The 13,034-nt window shown below is 33.6% G+C and overlaps 1 protein-coding gene across 1 annotated transcript in view; it reads left to right on the top strand.

Annotated features, from left to right (window-relative positions):
- SIM1 (SIM bHLH transcription factor 1) overlaps positions 1–13,034 on the top strand; it is a 108,301-nt gene that overhangs the window by 41,236 nt on the left and 54,031 nt on the right. Inside the window, exon 8 of the mRNA XM_053709106.1 lies at positions 733–880. Within this exon, the coding sequence (XP_053565081.1) occupies positions 733–880 (148 nt within the window). The remainder of the gene's footprint in view (positions 1–732; positions 881–13,034) is intronic.

The following is a 13,034-nucleotide window of genomic DNA, read 5'->3' as shown; positions in this document are numbered from 1 at the left end:
TGTTTTCAAACTGATGTAACAATTTGATTAATGATGGTTCAATCTACATTTAAATGGTTTAGAATTAATAAGATGATAGGTAATTATTTATTTTAAACTAAATGAAATGCACTCAGATAATTGTTTTAATGAAATTAAAAACAGACTATGACTTAGTTTTGGATTTGCTTTATAGATAAACAGAAGTGTAATGTAACCGAATAAAATGTTACTATTTTTACTGATAACATTATTATTGGATGTACACCATCTGTATTAAAATCTTCACAAAAGTAGTTTTTTTGGCTGCATTAGAATTCCACTAATCTATCCAAACACTAACGGATAGATTTAAAAGGTTAAGGTTTTATATAATGTAGTATTAATTTCTTGTAAAACCAATCTATATCTATCTATCTATCTATCTATCTATCTATCTATCTATCTATCTATCTATCTGTCTGTCTGTCTATCTGGCTACCTACCTGTCTGTCTATCTCTAGCTATCATCTATCATCTATCTATCTATCTATCTATCTATCTATCTATTAATCTATCTATAATCTATCTATCTATCTATCTATCATCTATCTATCTATCTATCTATCTATCTATCTATCTATCTGTCTATCTATTATCATCTATCTATCTATCTATCTATCTATCTATCTATCTATCTATCTATCTATCTATCTATCTATCTATCTATCTATCAATACTAATACATGTTATTATGTATCTGATTAAATGCAGTGCTGGTGAAAGGACAGGTCACCACCAAATACTACCGTTTCCTGGCCAAGCAGGGAGGCTGGGTGTGGGTACAGAGCTATGCCACTATAGTTCACAACAGCAGATCCTCCAGACCTCACTGCATTGTCAGCGTCAATTATGTGCTCACGTGAGTAAACCACATCATACAATCTTACTAAATACAGAGATAATTCCACTATAAACGTGTTTTGGGATCTCACAGAGTGTGTTTTGCATGGTTTTTCAATGGTTTTTCATGGTTCACACGTTCCATGGGCGGGGGGGGGTATTTAAACCTCACTTAGCAAAGAGGACATCTGGTTTTCTTTCAGCATCAGAGTCTAAGTAACTTAATTTCAACCAGACTGACCAATAAATCGTTGAAAAAAACAAAACAAAAAAAACCTGATGGGATATTTTTTTAAATCTACTGCAACAGCCCGAGGTTAGGAGTCATTGATGTGCACTTATGTAGCAGGATCTGGCTCATGAGAGAATAGTACCACTCTGACACTGAAGTTTTTTTCCATGAGAATATCACAAATATAACAACACTGCCGTGTTTCAGAAATAAAATACTTTTTCAGCATGCAGAATCGTGCACATTGAGCTCAAAACCCCCCCATTTGCTATAATTAGCATTTACCATTACACACACTCATTGTAATGCTGTGTAATGTACTGTTTCCCAAACTTTATTCCAAATAATCCAGTGCCTTCAATTTTGCAAGAGAAGGATAGCAATGGAAATGTACCCTCTGGCAAGATACGTGCAAGGAGGATTTGTGCATTAGTTTTATTTTGTATTTATTTTGTACACCATGAGATAATCTTTTTAAAGCTATAGTTTGGTTTCATTTGGTTGAGAATTCACAGCCTATAATAGGTTTGATACGGAAATAAATATTGCCACTGATATTCAGGAGTCTCTTCCCAATATCTCATGTTGGTAATTCAGTTTCTATGTGTTTCATTCCATTTTGGTAGCAGATGAGTTAAAAGCAAATCAAATACCACTGTGCTATAGATTGGTCAATGGGTTCTTTCCAGTCTCTGACGTGATCACATGACTAAGGATACGCACTGTTAGGCAAAGTCAGCTTTAGACAACACTGTCTCTGGAGAGCCACAGCTTTAAAAAGTACAATAGCCATTTTCAACATTTCTTTATGTATCCAATGACAAGAAGTTAATACTCAATATAGTATACATACATTAAAGGGACATTAAACCCACATTTTTTCTTTCATGGATCAGATAGAGAATTCCATTTTAAATAGCTTTCTAATTTACTTCTATTATCTAATTTGCTTCATTCTCTTGATATTCTTTCCTGAAAAGCATATCTAGATAGCCTCAGAAACTTCTGATTGGTGGCTGCACATATTTGCCTCGTGTGATTGGCTCACCCATGTGCATTGCTATTTTGTTAACCAAGGATATCTAAACAATGAAGTAAATAAGATAATAGAAGTAAATTGGAATGTTGTTTAAAATTATATTCTCTATCTGAATAATGAAAGAAAAATGTTGGGTTTATTGTCCCTTTAAAGTGAGGTGGATGATGTTAGATATATGCAATTTACATAATTTCTACACATTTTATTGATACAGGAATACTAAAAGATACAGGAACATGAACTGAAAAACAGTGCAGTGCAGTTCATAAAATAGCTCAGTTTAGAAATTAAACCTTAAAATGCACAAAAAAAAACCCTAACAGGACCACTATACCAATATTGTATACCACCAATAAAAAGACAAGGCAATTACACCCACTCTGAATTTCAAATAAGCAGTAGATTTTTTTCTGACAAAGCACATTTTTCTCCAATTTTCTGGCTCCCTGTATCATGTGACAGACATCAGCCAATCACAGACTAGTATGTATATCCTGTGAGCTTGTGCACATGCTCAGCAGGATCTTGTTTCCCAGAATGTTTGAATATAAAAAGACTGCAAAATTTGATAGTGGAAGTAAATTGGAAAGTGTCTTAAAACTTCATGCTCTTTCTGAATCATAAAAGATTATTTGTCTCTTTACTCAAGTCAAAATTTAACTTTCATTATTCAGATTAAGCACCCAATTTTAAACACATTTCCAATTCACCTCCATTAATTAAATGTGCACAATCTTTTTTACATTCACACTTTCTGAGGGACCAGCACCTGTCGCATAATGCAGTGGGAGAGAAAATTTAAATAACTTTAACATTTGTCAAAAATAAATCTACTACTCATTTAAAATTTAAACTAAACGCTTTTGTATTGTGTTTTTATCATACATTTACAGATTATGCTATTTTATTGTGTTTAGTGGCCCTTTAATTACATATGCTAAGAAATAAGCACTATACAAGTAAACCATATATACCAGTATGTTGAATTAGAAAACAGAAGGGCGATACCCTCGCACCTAAAATAATTTCCCCTAAAACTGACCAAAGTCTTTCACCCAGAATTCACAGGCTGTTTATTTTTTAGAAGGTCACACATTTTCCAAAAATGCATTTGATTAAAGACAAAAAAATGACACAATTTATCACACAATAAAAAAAGTGTGCAAAGCATTCCTTTTAACATCTAAAAAATAACCTATTTATCTATCATCTATCTATCTATCTATCTATCTATCTATCTATCTATCTATCTATCTATCTATCTGTCTGTCTGTTTATCTATCATATAATCTAACTATTTACGTATCTACCTATCTACTTTTGGCATAAATATTCAATCTCTAAAGAGCATGTTATGTAAAAGGGGAACTATTTTCACTTATGAGGTAATCAGTTATAATTGACATTAAATTCTTCTTTGCTGTATTTGAAAAAAGACATTATTGAATTGAATTTTGTATTCTTTTTTATTTTTGGCTTTGCTTGTGAGGTGTGTTCATACAATTAAAAGAAACAGAGACAGAGAAACAGAGACAGTCTACATCAGAATTTTAATTGTTTTAAAAGATAGATAATCCATTTATTACCCATTCCCCAGTTTTGCATAACCAACACAGTTATAATAATATACTTTTAACCTCTGTGATTATCTTGTATCTAAGCCTCTGCAAACTGCCCCTTTATTTCAGTTCTTTTGACAGACTTGCAGTCTAGCCAATCAGTGCCTGCTCCCAGATAACTTCACGTGCACGAGCACAGTGTTATCTATATGAAATACGTGAACTTAACCCCTCTAGTGGTGAAAAACTGTTAAAATGCATTCTGAAAAGAGGTGGCCTTTAAGGTCTAAAAATTAGCATATGAACCTCCTAGGTTAAGCTTGCAACTAAGAATACCAAGAGAACAAAGCAAAATTGGTGATAAAAGTAAATTGGAAAATTGTTTAAAATGACATGCTCTATCTGAATCATGAAAATTTATTTTGGCCTAGACTGTCCCTTTAATGTGTGTTGAAAGTAATGGAGCTCTTTGGAAAGGGACACACTTCACTCTGTGGAGAGAAGTTAGCAGTGAGCAGGGGGCGCACTTTAAAAATTAAATCCTGCAACCAATATAAATCACATTATGCTGCTTTCTGCGTATAGCGTTGTACAATCGTCTATGATTTTGTATGCATGTGTTTGTCTATTAGAGTTGTAAGTATTTTGAGTGTTTTGAGAAAAGCTCGCTAGCTTTTCATTTGCGAGAAAAAAACTGTGAGATCTGCAGTGAGAAAATCTTTACACTGTGATTAGAGACAATTTCTTACACACCCATGGAAAGCCCATTACGAAAAAACAACAATTATGCTTTGTATTTTTGTATTTCTAAGTACGAATTTCTACCTTTTCATTGCACACTCAGTGTACTTAAATTATGATATATGCTGTCCATATTTAATATGATTTCTTCCTGTGTAATTTTTGATGTACTTTATCAAAACATTTTTTTCCTGCATATTTTGTGTGAATTGTTCAATTATTTGTTTTTTTTAAATTTTTAATATACAAATTTTATTATGCACTTTTGTAATGAATGTATCTCCTCCCCATGCGAAAATGCAGTAAACGCCCCTTAGCGAGACACCTGTAAAAAGTGGCTTTAGATCATTTCACCAGGGATATAGATTCTTTAATAATCTCACCAGCCCAGAGACCCTTAGATCATCGAGCCCTTAGAGAGAACAATTGAAAATAAACATCTAATCACTTATCTCTCCTAACCCCCATTGTGAATGAATTCTTCTGTTGGCTATGCTTACACAGTTTTTCTAAACTTTTAGGGACTGCTTACAAGGGGAGCGCTAATATTAGCGCTCCACTTTGTAATACCAGTGAGTGCACGATAATGTGCGCTGGTATAACAAGTTATTCAAGTTAATCGCAATGTGAACACAAGCTTGTGTTCACATTGCTTGGAAGCATTGTGCTCACGAGAACGTGCTTGCATAGGCTCCTATGGGAGTCTTGTACTGATGCCATCACAGACGGCATCAGAACCTCGTGCAGCGAAGGCGGTATGTAGCGTAGTGATAGGCAGCATTTTTAAATATATATATCTGTATCAATATAAACATATATATGTATGTGTTAATATGTGTATATACACATATTAACACATACATATATACCTGTATGTATATAATCATATATTTATATATATTTAAATTGTGGTCTATGGGAACACACAGTTCCCACAGACCGCAATGTAAAGGCACTTTCAGTGCCATTTTTTTTCTAACACCCTACTCCCACTAACTTTAAAGCCCCAAAACTGCCTAGTGCAGTTTATTTTATTTTAAAAAAAATGCTAGATTTTTTTTTAATAAAAAAACTACAATGCCCTCTATTTTGAGGGCATTCGGGGCACTTTTAGAAAATTAACCAGAGATCTACTCTCTGGTTAATTTTCAGAGTGCTAATTGCTTCTGCAAGGTTGTGATAGCATTAACCAGCCACTTGTAATGGCTGGTTAATAATTTAGCGCTCCACTAGTAATCTAGCCCTTAGTAGGTAGGGATACCACAATCAAAGTTTGCTATCTCAAATGCTGAAATAAACATAAATTGGCTATTTGTAAACAATTTAACACACTCCAGCAAGTAAAATGGATAATTGGGAATAAATTAAAAGGGAGAAAATTTAAGTTACACTGTCACTTTAATACATCTGTGGAAGTCCTTATCAACTAATTAGCAGACTGTCCTTAGGAATGCGAAGGAGGATTTGGGATAGCGCTAAACAGCTAAGAGATATGGGACTATGATGTGTCTATATAAGCATATGCGTTTAAATAAAAAGAATATGTCGATGATGTTATAAGTTCAAAATGGGTGTATACTAGTGTATTAATCAAATATGTATTATACAGTAATTATTTCTAGATGTAATGGGTTAAATAACCTTTATAAAGGTCTCAACAAACAATATTGGTTTTATCTCTAGGGCACTATGACCCAGTAAGAGGGCGTAGTATTTTATCTCGTAGCAAATAACAACTTCAAAATATCTATCAGATAATAACTTATAGTAGTAAAAAATGTATTTAATATAAATTATTCACAGCTTTGCATAAATCTAACATAAAATAGTCTCATATAAAATAGTCTAGAATAAACTAAGAAGATTCAAATCTCTACGCGTTTCAGCCACCAGGGGCCTTTATCAAGATCTTGATAAAGGCCCCTGGCGGCTGAAATGCGTAGAGATTAGCTTGCTTTGAACACCCACACTCTTATAACCTCCAGCTGGTGAGATTGATTTTACATATCGGTATGGCAGGTACATCGAGCTATATCCTAAAGTAGGAATAGACTCCATATTTATAATCCCTGTCCCATGATCTGGTAATATAATTCAATCACTGTCACTGACTATCTTGATACAGTCTGGAACGATAAAAGCTGTTTGATATCGTAGTACACTGGTGCTACACTTTGGATTACTACCAACATTGTAAACCGGAACTACATCCAGACAGGACGGATACTCCGAAACAGTTGCTGTTTCTGTAAAATCACAGACTGACTTGTTTCAATAATTGGAAAACGGATCCTGGAAGCGGACACTTGAATAAGGTTGTACGGAAAAAACATTATGACGTTAGTCAAACTTAACACATCTAAGGATATATAGTGGAACCCTTAACAAAATCTGGGACTGGTGATTACCGCTACAGTTATAAACACAAATGTATCATGTGTAGTTTGTTACAATTTGTCAATATGTATGGTTGATCAACATTACATATCAAGTTATATTGTTTATTTCTTTAGATGCCAGCATCAAAAAAAGATTAGATTTTAATGTAATGAATTGATTTTTATCTTCTTAGTTTATTCTAGACTATTTTATATGAGACTATTTTATGTTAGATTTATGCAATGCTGTGAATAATTTATATTAAATACATTTTTTACTACTATAAGTTATTATCTGATAGATATTTTGAAGTTGTTATTTGCTACAAGGTAAAATACTACGCCCTCTTACTGGGTCATAGTGCCCTAGAGATAAAACCTATATTGTTCGTTGAGACCTTTATAAAGGTTATTTAACCCTTTACATCTAGAAATAATTACTGTATAATACATGTTTGATTAATACACTAGTATACACCCATTTTAAACTTATAACATCATCGACATATTCTTTTTATTTAAACGCATATGCTTATATAGACACATCATAGTCCCATATCTCTTAGCTGTTTAGCGCTATCCCAAATCCTCCTTCTCATTTTTAAATTTTAGGTGTTTTTTTGAGGTTGTATCACCTATTCTGGGATTAGCAAAAGAGATTGAGTGTAGCATCTTAGAATAAACCTTTGATCTTTGTCTTTAGGAATGAGTTGTGTGTAGACAAACACTTTCTGTTGTTTAATAGTAGGTATATGGGGATCAGCTGAGGCTATTTCAGTAACAAGTTCAGATAGGCTCCTGCAAACGGTGGGATGGATGAATTTTGCCTCTGGTATTACAAGTTAAAAATAAGCATGATTTCTTGAGCGTAATTCAACGCACGTCAGGTTAGTGCATTCTCAGAGCTGTGTTTAACTGTTTCGCGAAACAAATAAAAAAAGCATTACAATGTACAGTTACACTCATAATAACACCATGTAATAAAAATAATTAAAAAAAATATTGCACAAAACAGTTATAAGGGCTCAAAGATATGAGGTCTCATGTGTTAGAAAAAAAAGGTAGGCAAATTTATATATGTCTATATATGTACACAGATCTATTTATGTTTTTATATTTTCATATATGTATCTATACCTATATATATATATATATATATATATATATATATATATATATATATATATATATATATATATATATATATATATATATATATATATAGTACCAAAATACCATCATATATTTGTAGAAATATTTATTTATGGATAAATAGAACATATTCTGCTATGTGCAGAACCTTGGAATATGAAATATACATATTTTCATGTCAGGTTAGCGCACATAAAAATATGCGATCAGGTTTGCGTGCGAGTGGGTGTTTTTTTCCCACCTTTTTTTCTCCATTGGCTTCTATGGGGGAATATTTAATTGCGCACACAATTCTAATTTCAGCTTTTTGCGTGCATCGGGTTAGTGGGAGTGCAATACATTTTTACTTTCAACTTGTAATACCAGTAATTCAAGTTTACTTCTAACGCAGTTAATGCTCTAGCGAAAGTGCTAAATAGCGCTCCACTCACAATCTGGCCCAAAGTGTTTATGTCCTTTTAATAATACAGTCTGATAAAAAGGAAGGACTGGTCAAATAGACATTTGTCCCTCAGACTAGTCCAGTGTCATAGCGGACATTTTATATGGTTGCCCAAGAGCTTCCTGTCGTATCTTTGCTCATTGCCAAGTTATATTATCTGAAAGTATCTGACCTATAAATGGCATGGTAAATCCTATTAGCAGCAGGGCAACTTTGGGGTAGTACTTTTATTGTTACTCTGTGGATTATAGTATATATCTTTGAGAACACATGACTTATTACGTACCAGCTCTAGTATGCGATTTTCCACACAGCTTGCCATTCATGTTTGTCATGCAAAAATGTTTGGTAGGCAAGGAGTTGTGTGTGCAATCTAGTGATGCAAATGTTTATAAAGTTTCCCTTTGTCCTCTTTTGTGTTTAGTTGTATTTTATGAGGAGAATAAAATTATGTCATAACAGATGGTTTTGTATGCAGCTCTCCAAATGCAACTGCTGTTGGCTATGGGGATTAAAGAAGAAGTCTGTCAAGTACATAACTGTTTGTATTTACGTTTTGCTTATTACTAGGCAAATAATTGTATTTCACAATATTCATTTTGAATATTCACACACAGACACATACACATGCATAATTTTACACACACACACAAACACACACACATACAGAAACACGCACAAACACACACTCACACAGAAACACACATGCACTCACACAAACACACACAAACACAAAAACACAGAGACAAACACACACACAAAGACACATAAACACAGACACACACACACAAACATACACACACATAACACAGACACACACACACACACACACACACACACACATAAACACAGGCACACTCAAACACCAAGATTTATGTGTGAGAATTCCAACTTTGATAAAGAATAAACCTCTTGTGGAATTTTTATGATGTATATTTTTTTTGGCATGAAAATAGTACATTAAAGCTGTTAAATTGACATCACATTTAATAGGTATTCTAGGGCTATAAAGCCCAACCTACTATTTAAATGCACAAACTAACAAACCAAAAAAAAAAAAGAATATTTTTGCCTTTCTAAACGTATTATTGTATTTCTAACTCAGAGATATAGCACCTATTTATACCTCTCAGAACAAGGAGTTTTAAATGCAATGGGGTCGATTTATCAAACCCCTCTCAAGAGAACCTGCAGCCCGTATTTAACAAGCGGCGGTCATCATACGTGGCAAATTTCAATCTCCCGGTCTCGTCCGACCAGGGAGATTGACAGCTCCTGCCTGTGCGTAAATGGCTGTGCGCGGGCAGGGGGTGGGATTGTATGCGAGCGCAAAATAGCGCTCATGTGCAATGCTGAATTCCGGCAGCCGAATTCAGCCTGCCAGAGGAGAGCTGCGGCGGATAGGGGTGCCGCAGTTTCATAAATCGACCCCTATATATGTTTTGTTTATTAACATGATTAACTGGCAGGCAAGTGCACAGTACAAACCATACAGATCAATGAGTGATTGTATGGACTCTGGATAACTGTTTAGCAAAACAAAAAAGTGACACAAAACACATAAAAATACATTACAAAGAACAGTTATACTCATAATAACACTACATTTAATAAAAATATTTTAAACAAATATTGCAAAAAAAGTTATAAGGGCTCAAAGATATGAGGTCTCAGGTGTTAGGAGGGCTTTAACATAGACAAAAAAAAGTTGTCCTTAAAGTGAATATAAATGTAAATGAATAAGTGTCCATTTTTTAAAAATACTATTATAAACAGGGGCACTTTCATTCATTAAAATTTACATTGAAGAGGTTTTTTTAAAAATACTTACCTTTTTCTTTAGGTAAACCAGACCGGCGATCCTTCGCCCACTTCTCCTGCTGTACTTAGCATATCAATGACAAAACCGGCTTCCTCCAATCGTTGTGTGGCCTCACGAGCTGGACGCCTTGGGGTGCCCGCAACGATTGGAGGAAGTCGGTTTCGCCATTGCGGTGCTAAGTGCAGAGGAGCTGCGAGTGGAGGATCCACGGTCTGGTTTTCCTAAAGAAAAATGTAAGTATTTAAAAAAACAAAAAACGCTTCATTGTAAATTTTAATGAATGAAAGTGCCCCTATTTTTAATAGTATTTAAAAAAAAAAAACAGGGGCACTTATTCATTTAAATTTACATTTACTTTAATCATCACTTTCTGTACACACACGTTCCTTTATATTATCTCTGTTTGTATACCAAATCCCAATACATAGAACTATTGAAAATTAACATTTTATTACTTATCTCTCCCAAACCCCACTGGGAGTGTAATTTCTTCTGCTGGCTATGTTTATACAGCTCTTCTAAAACCTATACTTAAAGGGACATGAAACCCAAATTTTTTCTTCCGTGATTAAGAAAGAGCATGCAATTTTAAACAACTTTCTAATTTACTCCTATTATCTTATTTGCTTCATTCTCTTGATATCCTTTGCTGAAAAGCATATCTAGATAGGCTCAGTAGCTGCTCATTGGTGGCTTCACATAGATGCCTCGTGTGATTGGCTCACCTTTGTGCATTGCTATTTATTCAACAAAGGATATCTAAAGAATGAAGCAAAATAGATAATAGCAGTAAATTGGAATGTTGATTAAAATTGCATTCTCTATCTGAATCATGAAATAAAAATTTGGGGTTGAATGCCCCTTTTAGTGTCAAAGCTTTCAGTATAGATAGGGGATATCAAAGGCAAAATAAGCTATTTCAAATGCCAAAAAATAACTCTCACAGCTCTGTTGGTAGACATGGACAAACCTCTACAAGCAGGAAAAAAATAATAGTTTTATTCAGGAACGTTTCTAAAAATTTTAAATTAATTTTAAAACCAACCTCTTTTCAATGGAGCAGTTTTGACTGGGTTGCCTGCCTGTGTATTAGTTTCTCTACTTGTCAAATCCAGTAGACTTTTCTTATTCTATACTGAATTAATTTGCTATATGTTGCACATATTTTAGGCTGAAAACTAGTCTAGACATTTGTGGCTATTAAATGAATTGGGGTAAGCTATAGTATTATAGGACTGTATTCAAACTGTACCTTTTAGGGTTTTGTAATGCTTGCAATTACTATCATACTGCTATTAGTTTTAAATCAACATATACCATTGTGTCTGTGACCTGCAGTTTTACTGCAAAAGAAATACTTATTGTGAGCTAAAATTCTAGTACTACAGTGGCAGATAGTCAAGCCAAATACCAGAATTAGATGAACACTTATTGTCCTCAATTTATCACTTTTCGTCTCACAAATTATATTTGATAATATTATTTTTAGAGGGTAGATTTGACAAACAGATTGTCGTTTGTAATACAGGAGAAATGTCCAACTGTGAGTTTATTTTAGCTCAGTTCTTTGTTTTTTTAAACCAACTTATAATAAAATATAGTCCATTATGATAAAAACAATGGAATAGTCACGTCTTTCAATGATGCAAGTTTTGATCTGACTTTTCTAAACATGGTAAAAGTTTAAGGCCATTAACTGGGTTTCAGTTATATTGATAGACTAAAAAATACAATTTATTATAGATTTGCCGAAAGGGACAGAACAATACAAAATCATTACTGGACAAACCAACTTTTAAAATAAGCTGAATATTTTTTGTTAAAACTATATTGTTAAGCTTGCGTAGAATACAAATGATAGGTTAATAATGAAATGGTGCTGGGAGAGGGCTGCTTACACCATCCAGGTGTTTAACTGGTACAGGAGCCAATAAACTAATGTCAGTAATAGAAACAGACTCAAATGCAATATTTTAATAAGAAAAAAAAAGAAAGAAAGAAAAAAGACAGCATATACATTTCTTATATGATATATTGTTTACTAGAAAACTAATTGTAAAAAAAAGAAAATGCTCTAGGGCCAGATTACAAGTGGTGCGATATTTAATTCCCCTGCTAGAGCATTAACTCCACTAGAACTAAGCTTTTTGCGTACATCGGGTTGTGCTCATATTTTAAAGTTTACTGTCTTCGCTCGCATGCTGTTCCGTCACACGCAAAAAGTTGAACTTAGATTATCACACGCTCGATAACATATTCCCCCAAAGAAGTCAATGGAGCAAAAAAAGGGGAAAAAACACCTAAACACTCTACTCGCACGCAAACCCGATCGCATATTCTCAGTGGAGCTAACTCAACATAAGTGTGAATATTTCACATTCCAATGTTCTTCACATAGAAGAATATGTTCCATTTATTCATAAATACATATTTCTACATATATCTGATGTTTTTTTGGTACTATATATATCTATACCTATATATAGATAATTATATATAGGTATAGATATATACAGATATATATAGGAATATCTATTTAGAAATACTTAGAACATATTCTGCAATGTGCAGAACATTGGAATGTAAAATATTTACAGTAAATACATATGTTTTTACATGTTTTTATCTACTTAATTCCAAAGGGCTCCATAGCACACACACACACACACATATATATATATATATATATATATATATATATTAGTCCTAAAGCCATTTTTTGCAATACAGCGGTCCGACCCCTTGCGATCTCTCCCTCTCCCTCTCTTTTGCTCTCTCTCTCCCCCCTCTTTTGAGCTTTCTCTCTAA

This window comes from Bombina bombina, chromosome 4 (genome assembly GCF_027579735.1).
Source record: "Bombina bombina isolate aBomBom1 chromosome 4, aBomBom1.pri, whole genome shotgun sequence".
Taxonomy (NCBI): domain Eukaryota; kingdom Metazoa; phylum Chordata; class Amphibia; order Anura; family Bombinatoridae; genus Bombina; species Bombina bombina.
The sequence above is the reverse complement of the archived record's forward strand: the minus strand, read 5'-3'. Positions and strand labels throughout refer to the sequence as shown.